Genomic DNA, 23,569 nt, shown 5'->3' on the forward strand with positions numbered 1-23,569 from the left:
AAAAAAAAAAAGCAGGGTTGCAATCCTAGTCTCTGATAAAACAGACTTTAAACCAACAAAGATAAAAAAAGACAAAGAAGGGCATTACATAATGGTAAAGGGATCAATGCAACAAGAAGAACTAACTATGCTAAATATATCTGCACCCAATACAGGAGTACCCAGATTCATAAAGCCAAGTTCTTAGAGATCTACAAACAGACTTAGGCTCCCACAAAATAATAGTGGGAGACTTTAACATCCCACTGTCAATACTAGAAAGATCAATGAGACAGAACATTAACAAGGATATTCAGGACTTGAACTTAGCTCTGGACCAAGCAGACCCTAATAGACATCTACAGAACTAACCACCCAAAATCTACAGAATATACATTCTTCTCAGTGCCACATAGCACGTATTCTAAAAACAACCAGATAATTGGAACTAAAACACTCCTCAGCAAATGCAAAAGAATGCAAATCATAACAAACAGTCTCTTGGACCATAGCGCAATCAAAAGAACTCAGGATTAAGAAACTCACTCAAAACTACACAACTACATAGAAACTGAACAACCTGCTTCTGAATGACTACTGGATAAATAGCAAAATTAAGGCAGAAATAAATAAGTTCCTTGAAACCAATGAGGACAAAGATATAACCTACCAGAATTTCTGGGACACAGCCAAAGCAGTGTTCAGAGGAAAATTTATAGCACTAAATGCCCACAGAAGAAAGCAGTAAAGATCTAAAATTGATACCCCGACGTCATAATTAAAAGAACTAGAGAAGCAAGAGCAAACAAATTCAAAAGCTAGCAGAAGATAAAAAATAACTAAGATCAGAGCAGAACTGAAGGAGATAGAGACACACACAAAAAAATCAATGAATCTAGGAGCTGGTTTTTTGAAAAGACTAACAAAATAGATAGACTACTTGCTAGCCAGACTAAGAAAGAAGAAGAGAGAAAAATCAGACAGACAAAATAAAAAATAATAGAGGGATATCACCACTGATCCCACAAAAATACAAACTACCATTAGAGAATACTATAAACACCTCTATGCAAATAAACTAGAAAATCTAGAAGAAATGGATAAATTCCTGGACACATACACCCTACCAAGACTAAATCAAGAAGAAGCTGAATCCCTGCATAGACCAATAACAAGTTCTGAAATAGAGGTAATAATTAATAGTCTACCAACAAAAAAGCCCAGAACCAGACGGATTCACAGCTGAATTCTACCAGAAGTACAAAGTGGAGCTGGTACCATTCCTTCTGAAACTATTCCAAACAATAGAATAAGAGGGACTTCTCCATAACTCATTTTATGAGGCCAGCATCATCCTGATACCAAAACCTGGCAGGGACACAATGAAAAAAGAAAATTTCAGGCCAATACCCCTGATGAACACCAATGCAAAAATCCTCAATAAAATACTGGCAAATCAAATTCAGCAGCACATCAAAAAGTTTATCCACCATGATCAATTTGGCTCCATCGCTGGGATTTAAGTCTGGTTCAACATATGCAAATCAATAAACATAATCCATCCCATAAAAGGAACCAATGACAAAAACCACGATTATCTCAATAGATGCAGAAAAGGCCTTTGACAAAATTCAACACCCTTCATGCTAAAAACTCTCCATAAGGTAGATACTTATGGCACATATCTTAAAATAATAAGCTCTATTTATGACAAACCCACAGCCAATTCAAAATAAGAAGGGCTATTTATGACAAACCCACAGCCAATATCATACTGAATGGGCAAAAGCTGGAAGCATTCCCTTTGAAAACCGGCACACGACAAGGATGCCCTCTCTCACCACTCCTATTCAACATAGAATTGGAAGTTCTGGCCAGGGCAATCAGGCAAGAGAAAGAAAAAAAGCGTATTCAAATAGGAAAAGAGAAAGTCAAATTGTCTCTGTTTTCAGATGACCTGATTGTATATTTAGAAAACACCATCATTTCAGCCCAAAATCTCCTTAAGTTGATAAGGAACTTCAGCAAAGTCTCAGGATACAAAAATCAATGAGCAAAAATCACAAGCATTCCTATACACCAATAATAGACAAACAGAAAGCCAAATCTTTTGTTTGTTTGTTGGTTTGTTTGTTTTTGTTTTTGAGACGGAGTCTTGCTCTTGTTGCCCAGGCTGGAGTGCAATGACACAGTCTCGGCTCACCGCAACTCCGCCTCCTGGGTTAAAGCAACAAGCAATTCTCCTGCCTCAAACTCCTGAGTAGCTGGGATTACAGGCATGCACCACCATGCCCAGCTAATTTTGTATTTTTAGTAGAGATGGGGTTTCTCCATGTTGGTCAGGCTGTTCTCGAACTCCCGACTTCAGGTGATCCCAAAGTGCTGGGATTATACGTGTGAACTACTGCACTCAGCCGAGAAAGCCAAATGCTGAGTGAACTTTTATTGACAATTGCTACAAAGAGAATAAAATACCTAGGAATACAACTTACAAGGGATGTGAAGCACTTCTTTCAAGAACTGCAAACCACTGCTCAAGGAAATAAGAGAGGACACAAACAAATGAAAAAAACATTCCATGCTCATGGATAGGAAGAATCAATATCGTGGAAATGGACACACTATCCAAAGTAATGTATACATTTAATGCTATCCTCATCAGGCTACCATTGGCCTTCTTCACAGAATTAGAAAAAACTACTTTAAATTTCATATGTAACCAAAAAAGAGCCCATATAGCCAATACAATCCTAAGCAAAAAGAACAAAGCTGAAGGCATCATGCTACCTGACATCAAATTGTATTACAAGGCTACAGCAACCAAAACAGCACTGTACTGGTACCAAAATATATATATAGACCAATGGAACAGAGCAGAGGCCTCAGAAATAACACCACATATCTACAACCGTCTGATCCTTGACAAATCTGACAAAAACAGCAATGAGGAAAGGATTCCCTATTTGATAAATGATGTTGGGAAAACTGGATAGTCATATGCAGAAAACTGAAACTGGATCCCTTCCTTATACCTTGTACAAAAATTAATCAATATGGATTAAAGACTTAAATGTAAGACCTACAACCATAAAAACCCTAGAAGATCATCAGATGATGTATGATGGCCTTGGTGAAAAAAACACCCTAGAAGAAAACCTAGGCAATACCATTTAGGACACAGGCATGGGCAAAGACTTCATGATTAAAACACCAAAAGCAATGGCAAGAAAAGCCAAAATTGACAAATGGGATTTAATTAAACTAAAGAGCTTTTGCACAGCAAAAGAAACTCTCATCAGAGTGAACAGGCAATCTATAGAATGGGAGAAAATTTTTGCAATTTATCCATCTGACAAAGGGCTAATATCCAGAATCTACAAAGAACTGAAACAAATTTACAAGAAAAAAACAACCCCATCAAAAAGTGGGTGAAGGATATGAACAGACACTTCTCTCTTTTTTTTTTTAATTGAGATGGGGTCTCACTCTGTTCCCCAGGTTGGAGTGCAGAGGCGCAATCTCGGCGCACTGTAACCTCTGCCTCCTGGGTTCAAGCAATTCTCCTCCCTCAGCCTCCCAAGTAGCTGGGATACAGGTGTATGCCACCCCACCCAGCTAATTTTTTGTATTTTTAGTAGAGATGGGGTTTCACCGTGTTAGCCAGGATGGTCTCGATCTCCTGACCTCATGAACCACCCACCTTGGCCTCCCAAAGTGCTAGGATTACAGGTGTAAGCCACCATGCCCGGCCAGAACAAACACTTTTCAAAAGAAGACATTTATGCAGCTAACAAACATGAAAAAAAAATTTATCATCACTGGTCATTAGAGAAATGCAAATCAAAACAACAATGAGATACCATCTCATGCCAGTTAGAATCGTGATCATTAAAAAGTCAGGAAACAACAGATGCTGGAGAGGATGTGAAGAAATAGGAATGCTTTTACACTGTTGATGGGAGTGTAAATTAGTTCAACCATTGTGGAAGACAGTGTGGCAGTTCCTCAAGGATCTAGAATTAGAAATACCATTTGGTTCTAGCAATTACTGGGTATATGCCCAAAGCATTATAAATCATTCTACTATAAAGGCACATGCACATGTATGTTTATTGTAGCACTGTTCACAATAGCAAAGACTTGGAACCAACCTAAATGCCCATCAGTGATAGACTGGAAAAAGAAAATGTGGCACATGTACCTCATGGAATACTATGCAGCCATAAAAAAGGATGAGTTCATGTCCTTTGCAGGGACATGGATGAAACTGGAAACGATAATTCTCAGCAAACTAACAAAAAAACAGAAAACCAAACACCACATGTTCTCACTCATAAGTGGGCACTGAACAATGAGAACACATGGACAGAGGGAGGGGAACATCACACACCGGGGGCTGCTGGGGGGTAGGGGAGTAGGGGAGGGATAGCATTAGGAGAAATACCTAATGTAGGTGACAGGTTGATGGGTGCAGCAAACCACCATGACACGCGTATACCTATGTAACAAACCTGCACATTCTGCACTTGTATCTTAGAACTTAAAGTATAATCATAATTTAAAAATTTTAAAAAGAATGACATCCTGTCATTTGCAACAACATGGAATGAAGTGGAGGATATAATTGTAAGTAAAATCAGCTAGGCATAGAAAGACAAATTTGTATGTTCTCATTCATTCGTGGGAGCTCAAAATGAAAACAACTGAAAACATGGTGACAGAGAATGCAAGGATGTTTACCAAAGGCTGAGAAAGTTAGTGGTGGGCAACAGAGATGATTAATAGGTACAAAAACATACAGTTAGATAGAATAAGATCTAGTATTTGATAGCACAACAGGTAGCACACAGGGTGACTCCAGTCAAATCACTAAAATAATATAATTAAAATGTGTGAAATACAAAGAAATAATAAATGCTTGAGTGACGGATATCTCATTTACCCTGATGGGATTATAATGCATTATATGCTTGTTTCATAATATCTCAGCTACCCCATAAATATATACACCTACTATGTACCCATAAAACATTTTGAAGCTCAAAAATTAAAAAAATAAAAATATACCTATTTTTGAGAATCCTGATTCCCTAAAGAAGACTATTAGATCCTCTGATCAGGTACTCTTAGAAAGATAACAAAAGGTATTTCCACAGAAGGGACTTACTTAGCCTGTTCTGTTAATTGAATGGATAGTAACATAATATCCATCATGGCGATACTGGGCTGAGGTGGGCAGACCACTTCAGGTCAGGAGTTTGAGACCAGCCTGGCCAACATGGTGAAGCCCTGTCTCTACTAAAAGGCTGTGAGAAACTATTTTGACATTTAAAATGTGACCATTTCAAAGTAATAAATTTACCATCTTACCTTGTTCACTCTCAAAGCTTGCTTCCTCATCAGACAAAAGTAGCCTGAAGTAAAACAAAACAAAACAAAAATGTATATTTTTGATTATAATACATTTGCGATTCATATTCCCCAAACAGTTTTATGTGATTAAAAAAGTGTTTTTACTCAGGAAACATAAAATCATTTTCTAGTAGATCCCCTAAAATCGGTATCTGGTGAATTTCCTATGTTTTCTATAGAACTACACAGACCTTTCACCCCTTATTCCTTCAATAAACACTTACTGAATATCTACAAAGCACCGGGCATCATGCTCAGCACTGTAGGCACAATGTTAAGTACTCAAATCTTCAAGAACCTTCAACATCAAAGCCATAGAGTAAGAAGTTTCATTTTCAAGTCTTGAAAGGTTTTAAGAACACTTGGGAACTAAATCAAGGCAATGAGGAACTCCAGGAAACATGGAGTACCCATTTTTAACAACAAAGTGATGTTTGCAAGACACATTAGCCCAAAATATCCTCAATCAATACTAATTTTGGATATTCATAGCATCTGTCTAATAAACAAAAAGTTAAGATGAAGAAACTGAACACAAACATAGTCACTATACCTGGGGCCTGACCTCACAGGTGCTAGTATTGAAAGTTGTTTGGCCCTTATTTCTGAGTTTGTTAATATATTGAATCTGGTTAAAATGAGAATAGCAGCTTTGAAATAAAAACAAAGGGACAATATAATATAATAAAAGAGAAACAGGTGACATGAAGGATGTAATGGCAAGAACCTCTCTTTTCAGGTAACCAGTCCCAGTCCTACGCGTGTTATTCTGGAAACAGATTTTTAATAGTTTATTTCACAGCTATGGGTGCCTGTCCCTTTCTTCTCTCAAGATGCCCCTTTCAAAAGTCACTAGAGGAAGTTGTGGCTCAATACAAGGCTCAATATCCCAAATGACAGACTCTTAATCACCCCAATCAGTTTGATACTCCTGTCATGTCCTTTGCCTGCTATGTTAAAAAATGGAAAAAAAAATTGTGCAGGATCTGGATATTAAACAAAAAAATGGGAAAAAATACATAAAGTTTTAAAACAAATTGCTAAGGTTTGAATTCCTCCTCATCAAAACTCTTGTTGAAATTTGACTCCAACCTCTCAGCATGGGAGTATTGGGAGGTGGGGACCTAGTAAGAGGTGTTTGGGTCATGAGGGCAGATCCCTCATGAATGGTTTGGTGCCTTTTTCAAGGTAATGAGTGAGTTCTCACTCCCATGAGATCTCTCAGGAATACTTCTGAATGGGTTGTTATACAGCCAGCACACCCCTTGATTTTGCCTCTTCACACAGGTCTGCTTCCCCTTTGACTTTCTCTACCATGTTATGAAGCAGTACTAAAGCCCTCACCAGAAACCAGGGCCATGCTCTTGAACTTCCCAACCTGCAGAACCATGAGCTAAACTTCTTTACTTTATAAATTACCCTGTCTCAGGTATTCTGTTATAGCAACACAAAACAGACTATGACACAAATGTTTAGTGTTGATTGGAAAAATGACATAGAGGCCAGGGGCAGTGGCTCACGCCTGTAATCCCAGCACTTTGGGAGGACAAGGCAGGCAGATCACGAGGTCAGAAGATCAAGACCATCCTGGCCAATATGATGAAACCCCATCTTTACAAAAACACAAAAGATTAGCCGAGCATGGTGGTAGGCACCTGTAGTCCCAGCTACTCAGCAGGCTGAGTCAGAAGAATTGCTTGAACCCAGGAGGCAGAGATTGTAGTGAGCCAAGATCATGCCACTTGCACTCCAGCCTGGCAACAGAGTGAGACTCTGTCTCAAAAAAAAAAAAAAAAAGGAAAAATGACACAGAAATAAATATTCAGTAAGAGAAAAAAACAATTCTTTCCACATATATCATATGATAGTATCAAGGATTTCTATAGCATGACACATATGACTTATGCCTGCTTACTTATTGAGGTGTTCAGAAAGAAAACCGCCTATTTGTTCTTCTTTATAGTCTTCACTAAGCTTGCTTGGAGTGCCTTGTAGTTGCTAAGGATAAGAAAGTCAATGTTAAGTAGATAGAAAGAATGTTTCTTCCTCTCTGCAAAGAAAATGAGAATAAAAATTCTGAAGAATCATATGAAATAGGAAGTTCTGAACTAGAAAGTAAAAGATATAGGACACGTATGCTAATGTAATCTGAACTGAGCTACTGAGTACCAATACTTGTTTCTCCTGCCTTCCTGTGTAAACTGCACATACTGTGATGTAGGGTAGCCACAGATTATTTTAACAACTTTGTAATAGGCCTAACGAAGACTTAAACTGTGTTGCTGGCCTGTATTGCAATGCTCTAAATACAGCTAAAGATTTTCAATTTTGATTCTGAGCAGAAATTGGATATAAAATTTGCCTAAATATGTAGTATGCCATACAGTGAAACATTTATTATAGAAAAAGTAAAAACAAAACAAAACAAAAACCAACCTAATTCAAGGGCATCTTTGGGGCTGGAAGATGCCGTGTCAGAACATGACTTTAACATCCTTCCTAAACCCTAGGAATATGTAAGATATGAGCCTATCACAAATACCACATTCAGCTTGAAGAAACCAGCCAGCAAAGCTTTCAAGCTTTACTGAAAGTAAGGCAGAATGAATGGTAAGTTAAAAGGTACTGAAACCTGGCATAATGTTGGTATCATGAATTATATCTATGACTAGTGTAAAAGTAAAACAGTGAAGTTTTTCTCTAACTTTTAATATTTTCAGGTAGATAATCTGGTCACTTTTGAGAACACATGACCACTTTCCATCACTTGTTCCTCTTAAATTTTTCCTTTCCATAGCCTTTTCTTATCTCTTTTGCATTTAAATTTTTTCAAGTTCTCCCCTCTTTTTCCCTGTCCTACTACCACCTTGAGCCTGCCAGCAGTATTCCTATGTATTTCAGTGTTGCTGGCAGCATTTGCAATTAGGAAAGTGCTGATCCTTGGCTGAAGGAAAATGTTTCTCAATGTTTTGTAAATTTTAAATTAACCTTGGTAAAAAAAAAAAAAAATAGTTTCAATGTTATCACCCAAATGAAGTGTAATACATCTAAACAAGAGAACATGGAACACAACGTACCTTGAGAGCTACAAAATCATATGGATGAAAGCCAATACAGGCTTCATGAATTTGGGACATCATTCGAGCTGTTTTCTCCCAGAATCCAAGCAGTGTTCTCTGCAAAATAAGAAAAGGTGACTCTACAGTTCTGATTCCCCTCCATAGTTTTTTAAGTGCTGTATTTCCTTACTAGTTTAGTAGATGAACAGTTGACAAATAAGAAGAAGCAGGAACTAAATTCAGTTTTCCAAGTTTGGGGAACCATAAAGCACTACAAATAATCATTTTGCATAAGAATTGGCATCTGTGTCTGCACGTGTGGGTGTTGTCTGTATAAACAGCACAGGAATGCACACTGGAGCCACCGAGAGAGTGATTGCAGCTAAAAGAATGAAAACTGAAGGATTAGAACATCTGAGGTATTGAAGAGAGAAATGTAAAAAGCACAAAAATACCGATCTCTATAAAAGGAGGGGCATATGTGTAATCTTTATGGTAATGGGAATATATAAACATTTTTTTAATTGGAGAAAAATTCCATTTACCACTAAATCTGGACTTTCATCTAGAGTTCAAGAAAGATTTGCCAAAAAAATGTGTTCTCAAGCTAACTCAAGTAATTGGAAACTTTCCTTGCTGCTTCAAGGTTCCTGATTAAAGTGAGGGGGAAGAATGGAGATAATAAAGGAGAACTGAATTCACAGCTAGTGTGCTTCAGGCAAGATGCTAAAGAGATATCACACATTGTTATTTTAAAGTACATCCTTTCTCCATTCCTGAATCCCACAGAATTGAACTGAAATAGGCAGACTCCCTAAAAGCAGGAGGGAATGTCCATTTCCTATAGTTTATTACTCTTTTCTTAAGTATAGTTTATTCAATTTTTTTCTATTTAAAATATATGTAAAAATCAATAACGGCTATTTATTAATATCTAACTTATTCATTGTATGTTATTTATATGTGATTTATAGTAACATAAGCACAAGTGAAATTTCTGAGGTTAAAGTGATATGGGATGGCAACTTGGCAGAATGAAAAGAACACACAATCCAGAATTAGAAAACTTTGGTTTCTAAGCTCAACATTGCCTCTCAGTTTAATTCTCATAGGTGTCATTTTCCTCATCCATAAAACAACAGAAAAGTTTTTAAACTTTTGTGGGCGCAGCACCTTTGCTTCAGATGAAATTGTATATAGAACTTCAAACCCAGAAGTGGAACAACTCAGGTTAAACCAGGGCAAATGGGCCTTAGGATTTGCCTCTTCTATCTCAAATGGTCCATAGGTCTCTCTCTCTCCTATGACACCAAAGAGAATAGCTACAGAAGTAGACAATCTCTAAGGTCTTTTCCAGAACTTTATGACTCTCTGACTTTCATAACCTCAATAAAGCAATTATAGCAAAGCCAAAGGAATCTAATCACACAAAATTTTCTGCACCCTTTAGACAACTTTTAAAAAGGAATCTCACCACTCATCTTTACTGCAAGGGCATGCTGATCATGGAGGTGGGTACCTGGTAGGTAGTGAGTGAATGAGATAGCATATTGCAGCGACTAGCTCCAAGTAAATCCACTTTCTGACAAACATCCATCTTTAACTTGTCAAAAGAAGCTTTGCTATTTCTTACTTGCATCTGTACCTGCAATAAAAATGTTAATTTTTATTATAGATATATAGTATAAATATATTATTACAGATATAAATATAGTATACAGGTTCATATTTTCAGAAATAACTTCTAATAAAGACTAATTACTTTTCCCTGTATCACTAATATTTCATGAATAATGATGAAGATTTTGGCAACTGTTCATAATTGTGGGAGATTCTTTCCAGAAGATATCTTTATGCTGAGAAAGTACGAGATAATAGATGGAAAGTACATAGTTTTTAAAAAAGTATTCCAAATAAAAAGGAACATCTAAAACTATTCATGAATAGCACTTAGCTAACAGCAGAAGAATAAATGGAAAGGGGACCTCATTAAAATGCTGAGAAACATTAGTAATATTTCTGAACCATGCAGATATTTATAAATTTTAGTAGAGGCCTATTACATTTCTTGAATAAATGGTGAGTCATGTCAATTGGGTAATGTGAATAGTCAACTTTTTGATATATTAATTAATCTAACAAATATTTGAATATTTGTTGAATGAATTAATATATTAAAAAGTTAAGGTACCTATTACATGCAAGGCAGTGTTCTGGGCACTGAGACATTGTGATGAACAAAACAATGTTCTTCCCTACCATCCTTGGGTAGGAGGCACAGGGAAAAAAGAAGTACATAAATATATGATAATCTCAGGTTGCAGAAATGAGTGACTGACTACCTTTAATAAAATGACATGGAGGTCCTTGGTGAGATCATGCACGATGTTTGAACTGGGACAGAAAGATGATGAGCAGGCTAAGCTAAGACCCTGGGGAGAGCATTCCAGAACCAGGGACAAGCAAAGACAAAGGTCCTGAAAGTGGGAGGTGGTGGAGACCTTATCATGTTAGAAGAACAAGAAGGAAGTGAGTATAGCACATTCTTCCTGGAGTGTAGAAAGCAAGTACAAAGTATGGCTGTGGAGGGACCCGGGATCAGGCCATGCAGGGTTTGGGGGGTCCAGATGGGGACTTGGATTGTATTTGATATGGTTTGGCTGTGTCCCTGCCCAAAACTCATCTTGTATTCCCATGTGTTATGGGAGGGACCCAGTGGGAGATAACTGAATTGGGGGCAGGTCTTTCCTGTGCTGTTCTCATGATAGTAAGTCTGACAAGATCTGATGGTTTTATTTATTTATTTATTTATTTATTTATTTTTAAAGATGGGGTTTCACCATGATGGCCAGGCTGGTCTTAAACTCCTGACCTCAGGTGATCCACCCACCTTGGCCTCCCAAAGTGCTAGGATTACAGGCATGAGCCACTGTGCCCGGCCTAGATCTGATGGTTTTAAGGAGGGTAGTTTCCCTACACAAGCTCTTTTTCCCTGCCACCATCCATGTAAGACATGACTTGCTCCTCTCTGCCTTCCGCCATCATTGTGAGGCCTCCCCAGCAACGTGGAACTGTAAGTCAATTAAATCTCCTTATCTACCCAGTCTCGGTTATGTCTTTATCAGCAGCATGAAAACAGACTAATACATTATTATTCTTCTAAAAATTGAGGTGAGAGTTGCATAACATACAATTAGCAATTTAAAAATTTTCAATTCAGTGGCAGTTAGTGCATTCACAATGTCGTTCAATCACTCCCTTGGACTGTATTCTCACTGTCAAAGATCGTAAAAGGGGTGGAATATGAGGTCGTGGTGGCTTGAGGCCACGTATTCACCTACTTCATAGGGCTGTTGTGTGTAATCAATGAGGCAAACCACTTAACAGCTGGCCCAAATGTCCTGGCTCCATCAATATTAAATATTATGATATTTATTATGGGTTCTCTAAATATTTATAAAATGAATGACAAAATGAATTTTATTATTTATGTATGGTAAAATTAGGGGATATAATTTGTAATAAGCAGTTTATTTAGCAAAAATGTATGTTTATACATAATTACTTATGAAGTTTGTGGCCAAACTTTGAATTGTCACCAAACAAAAATTTTGATAACCTTCATATTTTCTTATAATTAACAATCATTTTACATGAGTTTTTACTTAAATTATTTTTGTCCTCTGTAATAAACTATTTTCTTCCTGCAGATGAATCTCAGAAGTCCAAGCAAGCAACATTTAATAAGTAATTTAGATCTATCATGAGAGGGATAAAAAAAATTAATAAAAAAGGTAGATGGTGTGAATATGTCACTCCAGGAGTAAAAATAAAAGTGTGACAAGCTTTTGTACTTCAACTACAGTCTCCAAGCAACCAAGAATTTATAATGAAACATTTCTCAAAAAACATCCGAAATTTTATGATCTTAATTAATTATTAAATGGCAGTTCCATATTTCATACATCAAGAAAAGGAAAGGGATACATTTTCATACTTTTCTAAACTTTTCCATTTGCTTTAAGGTGTCTGGGTCCAGCTCTTGGGATACATCTTTCATCCACAGCAGAGCTCCTCTGTATTCTGTGCGCGCCTGCTCCATCCGATTAATTGTCATTAAGGTATCAGATACCGCCCTTTGACTGAATGTTGCTACTTCTTGCTTCAGACGAGACAGAGGAGTACACAGGGCCAATCTAATGGCAGAGAGGTAAAAATCAGAGGGTTGAACACATCATAAGTAAAACAAAAAAAAAGGTTTAAACCAATGATAAAGCATATTTGGCTAACAAGATCAATCTACAAGTAAAAAATTATTAAGTTCCCTAAGGAGATTTAGAAAGAAAATTAGGATCATATAGCCAACTCTGAATTATCAATAAAGATGTGACAGCCACACATGGTGGCTCACGCCTGTAATCCCAGCACTTTGGGAGGTGGGCAGATCACCTGAGATCAGGAGTTTGAGACCAGCCTGGCCAATATGGTGAAACCCCATCTCTACTAAAAATACAAAAAATTAGCCAGGCATGGTGGTGGGTGCCTGTAATCCCAGCTACTCAGGGGGCTGAGGCAGGAGAATCGCTTGAACCTGGGAGGTGGAGGTTGCAGTGAGCCGATATTGTGCCAGTGCACTCCAGCCTGGGCAACAGATCAAAACTCCATCTCAAAAAAAAAAAAAAAAAAATGTATCTACACCTCCCCACTTGTTACTTTAGGAAATATGTCATTTTTGCAATACTTTGGATGTTATTTCATGTATAAGTAACCTGCCCAGTAAATCTGCTATTTAGAGAACAGTTCTGAGGGGAACAGAGAACCTGCATTCATAAAGCATAATCCGATTAACAGAAAGCCTTCATTTGACAAGTTCAGGGAAAACCTGGGTTTGGAAGAGCAGATAAGATGCTAGGAGAACTAATGAGTATGGAGTTCTTAGTAGCTGAGGATGAGGACAAGATAACAAGTATTTTTTAAAAAAACAAATTAAATCCAATTCCTCTGCTCTGCTTTTGGCTTAGTGGCATTGAAGGTCCCTGTACTTAGTACCTCATGTAACTTCCTTTGAGATAGACTTTTGCACTGATGTGATGTTTCAGAGTAAAGCTATCCTAAGCTGTACATCCTTATTATAGGTCTGATGAAGACTGTTTTATTATTCTTCTTAAATACAAAGATTTGGTCTATGCTTAGTAATTATAGAAGATTCTTTGCAGCAGGTATCATTATATTAGAAACTGAAATAATGACTGGAAAGCATGCAATTAAGAAGAAAAAATTTCTTCTACTTAAAAAGTACCAATATATTTACAGTATAGTATCAAAAAGTGAAATCGAAAAAAAGAAAATATACATTTTTAAGATGTTAGTTATTCTGTGACTGTTACATTAAACCAGTTGAGAGATATAACTGACACTTGTCTGATTGTAGGGGAAATAAAAGAAAAATAAATACAGGCCTAAAGGCTATTTCTAGAAATTTAGCAATCAAGAACATTAATCATTAAATAATTATTTTGCATACAAAATTAGTAATTAAGAATTAGGTGTCAAAACATATAACTGCAATATATTTTTGTTTAACCCTTTATTAGGCTGAACAGTGATCTTTACAAATATGAAAATTTAAGTACATATGTCAAAACTATCAGATTGACTACAGATTCGAGATGATGAACAACCATGGTAAACCTTTGCTTGGCTGAAGAACAGAGTGCCTTGCCAGTGGCATCCATCATTTTGCCAGCTTGAGTTGCATCCCGTTCCGCTTGAAACTTTAAAAAGAGCCCTAGCTCATTTTCTTCCTCTGATATAACTAGGAAAAAAATTACAGTGTAGTTAATTGTTTCCTTTACATCATTTGTTTAAAACATACACACAACTAAAATTCCCACAGCAATAACTCTCTATACAAGATTTACTTGGGGAAAGAAGAAGAGAGACTTATTTTTTAAATGCAATTCCCAGGCTCCATTTCCAGAGACTCTGCTTTCCACAGGTTTAGGGAATGTGGCTTCTTATCAGCACTTCAGATGGTTTGATTTTTAGTGACAAAAATCCCTCAAAACTACAAAATAAAGCCATAAATGATGCATTTTCAAATGTGCAGAGATGTATTTTAGGACCACTACAAAGTATTTGCTTCCTATTTAAACTTGTTAACTTAATTCTTGACTCCCATCCTGGCTTCAGTTTCCCATGCTTGGTATTCCAGACCCACAGATGTCCAGAGTTCTGCTCCAGCAACCCTAAACATTGTCATCTATAGCAGACAAATGAGTGGGGGGGCAGGGAAACAAACTGTCATCTAGTGCACTGCTGCTCAAAGTGTGGGCCATGGACTAGTATTGGTCCAGAATCCTCTGTTACCAAGCTGTGACAAGCAAAGAAGTAAAGAAACTGAGAATGACTGTGTAGAGACTTTTACCAATTTGACTGAGCATTTTATATTTGTCAAATCTAATAAAGTGAGCTTATAATACATTTTTCATGTATTTTATTTCATTTTTCTAAAAGTTATTTTTTTAAAAGATGGGGTTTTCCTCTAACACCCAGCCTGGAGTTCAGTGGCTTGATCATAGCTCACTGTAACCTTGAACTCCTGGGCTCAAGTGATCCTCCTGCTGCAGCCTCCTGAGTAGCTGGGACTACAGACATGAGTCACAGTGCTTAGGTAATTTTTAAAAAATTATTTTAGAGGTAGGGTCTCACTATGTTGCCCAGGCTGGTCTCAAACTCCTAGCCTCAAGACATCTTCCCACCTTGGCCTCCCAAAGCACTGGAATTACAGGCACGAGTCCCAGTGCTCAGCTAAAAATCCATTTTTATTGAATTTTACAAAGGTATCAGTTTACAACAGATTGAAAGTAAACCATGAAACAAACAAAAATAAAAAGTACTTCACCACAATTTAAGAAACTCTGATCTAGTGTAAGCTGATCCTGTAACCACAGTAAGACTAATGAGGGGGAAAGCCCACAGTGCTCCAATTATAAGCTTAAAGTGAATAAACAACAACAAATGTCATGCCTAATTTTATCCTAATTCACTGATAGAAAAATCAAAGTTAAAAGTGAAAGGGAAGTGCCTGGCTACTTGTGGAGCTGCAACAGAACTCAGGCCTCCTCATGCTGGCTCCCCATTTCCCCTGTTCCCCCCACCATGCCTACAAGGGTGACCAAGGAGAGCACAATGGTGTAATAAGGAAGGTATCTACAGTCTGTAGTCTCATCTCTAATAAAACCATGAACAACTGACCTGATCCAGAGTGAATGGGGTTTGGGGAGTCATGCTAATTTAATGCTGATTACTTGAGAGATGTACAGTTTATACACTTCCTTTGAATCATAACTTCATAAAATATACCCTAATGAAAACTACTAGAAAATATTCATTTGGGTATGATGGTTTAGAAAGCACTTTGAGTACTTGGAATACTTCATTATCAAGTATCAACTGAATATAAATGATCACTGAAGCTTACCTTTATCATTGCAGAAAAAGCAGTCAATGAGGATAATCTGTGCTGCTTCTATGTTGGGAACTCCCTGCCAAAATCTACAGAGACCCCTCCCTGACATGTTCTCCCCTGAGTCAAGAGATTCCCATAAAGTTATGGTGCTGGACTAACCTACTGCATTTGTCTGATGTTACACCCAATAGATGTATTAATACAATTGTCTTCAAGAAATCACATACTTATACACAATCTTGAAGTGAAAAATACATAATTAAATCTATATATATGTATCTCTTCCTTATCCTGAAAAGCTCCACCAGGGTGCTAAAAGATCTAGGGATTTCAGGGTATATAAACTTGCTGATTTTTTTCACACTTTCATTTCTATCACAGGAGTCACTTGGTCCAGTGATTGTGATGGCCAGATGGCCATTTACTGCTTGGTAATCTGAACCCCAAATTTCCTTTGTTCCTTTATCCTCCCATTAGTTTCAATAACAAACTCTTCTGCCCATGCAGGCTGTTCTCATTCTTTAAGCTCTTTAAACTCTAAGTCTCTTCTTTCCTCTACATGTTCAACTTCTATAAATCCTTAAAGTTTTACCTCAATTCCTATTTATGGAGTTCCCATTACCAATTACTCTTATCCACAGTTATTTTTCACTTTTAGGAATTCGGAGTTAAGTCTGTATCATTATTCTGAACTCAATTACATACTACTTGTATCATCTCTCTTTTTGTTAAAAAAAAGTTGTTTTTTTCAACTATTTCTTTGAGAAAAGCAAATGGCAGGTAGTCAAATACTTGGGGCCAGGCACAGTGGCTCACGCCTGTAAATCCCAGCACTTTGGGAGGCAGGTGGATCACGAGGTCAGGAGATCGAGACCATCCTGGCCAAAATGGTGAAATGACATCTCTACTAAAAATATAAAAATTAGCTGGGCATGGTGGCACTTGCCTGTAGTCCCAGCTATGCAGGAGGCTGAGGCAGGAGAATTGCTTGAAAATTGCTTGAACCCAGGAGGCGGAAGCTGCAGTGAGCCAAGACTGCACCACTGCACTCCAGCCTGGGTAACAGAGCAAGACTCCATCTCAAAAAAAAAAAAAAAAAAAAAAGCCAACTTGAATAACCATGCTTTATTGGATTTCTTTATTTAATGGGACAATGTATAAGCTTTGATTATAAAGCAATGAGATTAATTTACATAGCTACATGAGAAAAATTATTGATTCACTGAAATCAAATATTTATCAAGTACTGACCATATGCTAGACATTGTTTCTAGACTGGAGGCACAGAAATAAACAATATATTATAATTCTGTCCTTAAGGAGGGTATAATCTAGTGGTGGGAAGACAAACAACAGATAAATGCATAGAATGTTGAATACTGTTAACTGTTCAGGGAGTTTTGGGGGAAAGGGATATTGTATTTTTTGTGCCCTCTGAGGGCAGGGAGTACTGCATTTTAGATATACAGTTCAGGGAAGGCCTCATTTAAAAAGATGAAATTTGACCAAATACCCAAAGGAAGTTAGGGATTCCACTATGCAGATAGGCCTACTGTATAAGATATTAATATGGCTAAAGAGGGGAAGGTTTTTAGGACTTGTAATTAGAGAGGTAGCCATGTCCAGTAGGCCCACTGTAATTAAAAAAGGAGAAGAGATACAAAGATTGAGTTTCAACCTGAACAGGTCCAAAAGAGAAGAGAATTGGCAAAGGCAAGATGCCAAGAAGGAGTGACCAGTAGGAGGAAAACCAGGAAAGCCAAGTGAAGAGAGTGTATCAAGGCAAAGAAAATAATAAACTGTGTTAAATAATGTGATAAGCCAGATTTAGACAGGAGTTAGCTAATCATGACCCCGACAAGAGAAATTTAGTAGAGTGATGGAGATAAAACTTGACTGGAGTGAGTACAAGAGAAAGTGGAAGGAAAGGAACAGAGACCATGCATACAGATAATTACATCACATTTTTCTGCAAGGAGGAGCAGAGGAATGGAATTTAACTGCAAGGGCAAGTGGGAGTCAAGAGAAAGAGATTTAAGTGATGGAAACAAATCCATTTCAGATGCTAGGCAGGCCTGGGCATGGTGACTCACACCTGTAATCCTAGCACTTCGGGAGATTGAGGCAGGAGGATCACTTGAGGCCAGGAGTTTGAAAGCAGTCTGGGCAGCATAGTGAGACTCTGTGTCTACAAAAAAATACAAAAATTACCCAGGTATGGTGGCACAGGCCTGTAATCCCAGCTACTTAGTAGGCTGATGTGGGAGGATCACTTGAGCCCAGCTGGTGGGGACTGCAGTGAGCTGTGATCACACCACTGCACTCTAGCCTGGGTAACAGAGGAAGACCCTGTCTCAAAGAAAAAAAGAATATCAGCAAAAAATAAATCTGGGTCAGAGGATTTGATTAACTGAGGGAAAAAGGGACAGAATACCGGGGCCTTTGAGAACAGGTCACTATAAATATTCATATTTTGTCATAAGAAGCTATTCACAAAATAGTTTTACTAGTTTTATATTAAATCTTTAATTTTAAAAAATGCTAACAAATATTATCATACAGGTATCTATAATTTCATACCATTGAGTCTTAGCTGGTATTTCTCGACTATCTTCAGAAGTTCAGTGCATGTCTCTTGAATGGAGTGAAAAACCTTGAAATATAAATTATATTAGGACAATTTAAAGAATCATAAACAAATGTATGTTATAAGCACTCCAAAAGCATAACATTTTCTTATAGGTATTATATCTATCTTAAAAACATTATATCTATTTTTCCTTGGCTTTGACATACTTCAATTTTTGTTATACGTCTGATGTAGAAAGTATATTCTCCCATGAGAGTTGGAAAAAATGATGATAAATATAGGGGAGTAAACAAAAAATTGAAACTGAAGAGTTTGTCCTCAACTCAGCCCGAAACTATCTAAATAACAAAAAGACAGATCTAATATAAATTGCATCAAATATTGCCAACCACAGATGAACAGAGTACAGATAACCTTAGAAAGTGTTAACTCCAAGTCTTGGCTTTTCTCCCATATTGGTCTAAGCAAAACAGATTAGTAAATTTACTATAAAAATTAAATAATGTATTACAACATCAAATATAAATTATTTTTAAGTTTTTTGTTTAGAATTTTCCATAGATATTATTTGATTACTACTGATGCTAATTGCTAAAAGAAAAGAAAATATCCAGTAGTCTCTCATTTCAAAATTAAGCACATGAAAATTTGAGATGAGGACACACTATACACATGACATAACTCTTCACACAAATAAATGTAGGTGTTCCCAGATAAATAAGCTGGCATACGTTTTAGTGTACAGCCTTCTCACAAAGTGCTACAATGAGGATTTTTTTTTTTTTTAAGCAAGGGCTGTCTGTTCAGAATCATCTTCACTGAAGAATTTTTATGTGACTTAGTTAAAAAAGACCTTGGTACTGCTGTGTAGTATTAAGCCCTAACCCTTTGATTGTCAAATGCCCACTATCATCAAGAAACCTGCACATTCCATCTCTAGAGCAGTTTGATGTTTGATCAAACCTACAGAAGACTGATAATAAACACTAAAATATTAAAGGACGGGAAGGCATCAATTTTCCTTATAAGTTTAGACATGTTTGAAGTGCAGTTGGTACCTGAATTTGGCAATTGTAAAATCTGTTTTAAATGAATGTGGAAGAAGATTAGAAAAGAATACAAAAAAGGTAGTTCTACTAGGATGAAGTGATTGTGCTTGATTTTTTTTTCCACAGGTCTTTTCAAGACTTACGTACCAGTGCTTTTTATTTTTATAATAAAACTGTTTCTCATTCTTAAAAAGTAGTACAAATGTGAGAGAAAGTTCTTGGTTGATTCCAAATATTTATCTAATGGACAGATTTACACTGAATATAAAACACGTCACCCACAGATGACCTAACAATGTAAAACAATATCAAAACCTCATAGATTCTCACTTCTCTGGGAATAAATCTGGAACAATATACAGTTGTGTTAAAACGTACAACACCAATAATAATAAAGTCTTCACTTTTACACATTTGTCACTGAATCCTAAGAATACTTTTCAACAGAAACAGTAAAAGCTTGTAAATTTTTATGTATTTCCATATTTGTTTTGGCAATGACATAAGATTATGCAGAAGAAAATACTTGATCAAGACCAGTTTAATTAGACCCATATTTGGAAGAATCCCACCATAATGATTATATTCCAAGCATAACAGAATATCTGCTTGGAAATATTTGAAAGAGTTAGCTTGAATTAGAATATATATGTTGAGTTAGTAAACCTGCATTTAAAAATTCAGACTTCTGTATTCATTTACATGAAACTCTTCGCTAATTAGCCTAATTACTTTAAACCATTTATTGGTTTAAAATTGTTCCATGGCAATTATTTATTTAAAATAAAAAACAGCCAAAAAAAGGCATTAGGAAATAATTTCATTAACTCTATCTTTTAGTAAAATAGAAATAATAACTCTTCATTCACTATTTAATTATCTCAGTGAGGTATAAGACTTCACATCAAAGTACTACAAAACAGTATGACATGATATATAATAAGTATATGGTCTTAATTGGGATTGTTATTAATTCACTAGCTTAAAAATTATAATATGTATGCCAGAGAAACTTCATATTTTATCTAATTTAGTGAATACCAATTTTGCAAATTCTCAGTTTGTGAGAACTGTGTGACCTCCTATTCAGAGCTCTAATTGACAGCTGGATACAACTAAACATTCTATTATCAAATTTGCATTTATCCCCACAAGCTCTCCAGTTTGAAAACTTGTTGCAGTCCCCCATGGTGTCCCAAATAATAGACAATACACAGAATGCTCAAATTTACCTCAAGTTTAGCATCCAGTTCAGCATCAGATGCCACCAAGTGCTCATCCTCTTTTTTTCCTGTTGCTTTGATAAAGACCTGTTTAGTTTTCCAGTATTTCTTTTGCATTCTGCTCACTACTGACTGATTATCTTCTGGTCTGGGTTGCCCAAAGGAATCCATGGAGTGACTAAAATGAACAGACTAAAACTGAACTTCTTAAAAAAATATGTTTATATAATAATAATAATAGAATAAAATTTATATAATAACAGTAAGAAATGTTTAGCTAGCCAATATTTAATTTGACAAATGGAAAAAAGGTACTAAATGCAATTTTTTTAAAGAGTAAGGGTCTCATTCCCTCACGCAGGCTGGACTGTAGTGGTGCAATCATAGTTCACTATAATGTGGGCTCAAGTAATCTGTCTCGGCCTCACATAGCACTGGGATTACAGGTGTGAACCAGCACACCTGGCCACTAATATTAATCATCACAGTCAAACATGCTAATGCTTGCTTTATATGGTCTAAATGTATAATTTCAACTAGCACAAGAAACAGGCAAAAAATTAATTATATTTACATTAATTTCAGTTGGATGACAAAGGTAATAAAACTTATGATTTTACAATTATGTCTAGAAAAGATATTTTATTTGACGGATATCTATTTATAGATGTTTATTACTTTCTAAGTTTTACTTTTGTAATAAAACTGCAAAATGAACAAACTTGTACATATATCTTTACATACTATCAGTTCCTTAGGAAAAGTTCCTATAGTTATAATTGCTATGTCAGACAAACATCCATTTAATAAATATTCTCAGATATGCAAAGATTCCAACACATACTCTTTAAAAAATCACTCAAAGAAATATTTTAATGTCCAATAAATTCTACACAAATAAAGTCCTTAGGTATAAGGGAAGATACCTTATAAAAGAAATACAGATGGACATTGTAAACTGTAAACATAAAAATTAATGTCTAAGAAGTTATTCTTAACAAGGTTAACATGGCTATATAAGGAAATGCAAATGTGAAAAGTATTTCTTAAGGATATGTAAAAAGAAGAAATACTAATAACAATTTGGATCTAAAACCCAAATTATTCCAACAAACTGTAAGAGTAGGAACAAAAGGGAAATGCTCAAGTATGTGACTCATTAGTTCTTTCCAGGCACATCAATAGATGCTATTCTATTTTTCATGTTAGTAACGAAATAGAGGTTCACTTTCTTTTAATTTGAAGTAATTACTAATTAAATAAAAACAGGAAGTCTAATTTCCAAATTACTGGGGGTAAAACAAAACAGCCAGAAAAACTGTAGCAAAAGCAAAAGACCAAGTGAGTAAAACAGGAGTAAGGCAATATAACAAACAGTACAAAAAAGAAGATGGAAGACGAAGAACAATTATATTATTTAGTATGATAGATGCAAACTTCTTTTTAAATACAAAGAATCTCAAATCATTAAAAAAATCAAAATTCAACTATACGGTATTGGAGATTCATCTAAAGCAAAATGACAAAGAAAGATAAAGATATGCGTTAAGATATATCAGTTAAATAAATACTAACAAAAAGAAATTAGGATAGCTATATTAATATCAGACAAAGTAGATTTAAATAAAAAGCATAAAATGAACAAGGACAAGCTGTAAAGTCCACAACATGGCCAATTTTCCAGATATCCTCTGGGTTATTAGCCTTTGGATATCTTCCTAGATTCCTGGGCAGTATATATTAGTTATCATTTAATTGCCAAACCTCCAAATATGTTACCCTGGATAATTTGTCTGGAAATAATTTGGAATAGAAAATAATGTGGGAACTTAATTTGGGTACATAGGGAGCATGGATTTGATATAAGCATTATACTGTTCTGATACATCTAGTGTCTTGAGGGAAACTTAGTTTTTCTTTCCCATCCAGTTTCTTTACGCTTTCGGTTGCTCTCAACTGCTTTCAGTCCTCCTCCTCCTTCCTTCCACCCCCAATTTTAAAATAATTATAAGCAGTCCAACCATATGACAAACTGTTAATCTCTTCTACTAAACTGACTGCTGGTTTAGGCTCTATCAATTAGGAGAACAAAATGCTAGGGAGTATCAGGAAAGAATACCTCTTCCCTACGTCAACTTCCATGTTGATGTAGCTCAAACAATATATTCCTTTCCTCGCAACCACTCTCTCAGTATCTTCTTCTTGGAAAAGAAAGAGTAACCTATCTAATTGGAAATTTGACAGTAATAAACTCCTCTATATCTGAAAACTATCTTGCCTGCAGAGGGCACACGTTCCCTGGCAAAAGGAGAAAGTGACTGGGAGGATAAATCTGCAGGAGGTGAGATTTGTACATTTGTGGGGTATTTTTGTTGTTTTGCTTTGTTTTTTGAGACAAAGTCTCACTCTGCCACCCAGGCTGGAGTGCAGTGGCGCGACCTGGGCTCACTGTAACCTCTGCCTCCTGGGTTCAAGCTATTGTCCTGCCTCAGCCTCCTGAGTAGCTGGGACTACAGGCGCATGCTGCCACATCCAGCTAATTTTTGTATTTCAGTAGAGACGGGGTTTCACCATGTTGCCCAGGCTGGTCTCGAACTCCTGAGCTCAGGCAATCCACCCGCCTCAGCCTCCCAAAGTGCTGGGATTATAGGTGTGAGCCACCATGCCCGGCCCACATTTGTGGTTTTTATGACCCAGGGCACTGTTAAATGTGCTTGCCACTGGAGGTAGGTTAGGCAGGAAGCCAAGTCTTATGGGATTGATATATCAGATAACAGAGTTCAATG

General features: G+C 36.5%; 1 protein-coding gene across 7 annotated transcripts in view; it reads right to left on the reverse strand.

Moving 5' to 3' along the window:
- Positions 1–23,569, reverse strand: part of ICA1L (islet cell autoantigen 1 like) — a 76,110-nt gene that overhangs the window by 36,324 nt on the left and 16,217 nt on the right. For all 7 annotated transcript variants that reach the window (XM_037741431.1, XM_017536820.2, XM_017536821.2 and 4 more), the window contains 8 exons: positions 20,793–20,961; positions 18,502–18,574; positions 14,142–14,265; positions 12,448–12,646; positions 9,970–10,095; positions 8,469–8,567; positions 7,307–7,389; positions 5,350–5,393 (listed from right to left, as the gene is read on the reverse strand). In XM_037741431.1, the coding sequence (XP_037597359.1) occupies positions 5,350–5,393; positions 7,307–7,389; positions 8,469–8,567; positions 9,970–10,095; positions 12,448–12,646; positions 14,142–14,265; positions 18,502–18,574; positions 20,793–20,954 (910 nt within the window). In that variant the 5' untranslated portion in view covers positions 20,955–20,961. The remainder of the gene's footprint in view (positions 1–5,349; positions 5,394–7,306; positions 7,390–8,468; positions 8,568–9,969; positions 10,096–12,447; positions 12,647–14,141; positions 14,266–18,501; positions 18,575–20,792; positions 20,962–23,569) is intronic.

The sequence above is a fragment of the Cebus imitator genome, unplaced genomic scaffold (assembly GCF_001604975.1).
Source record: "Cebus imitator isolate Cc_AM_T3 unplaced genomic scaffold, Cebus_imitator-1.0 Scaffold101, whole genome shotgun sequence".
NCBI lineage: Eukaryota > Metazoa > Chordata > Mammalia > Primates > Cebidae > Cebus > Cebus imitator.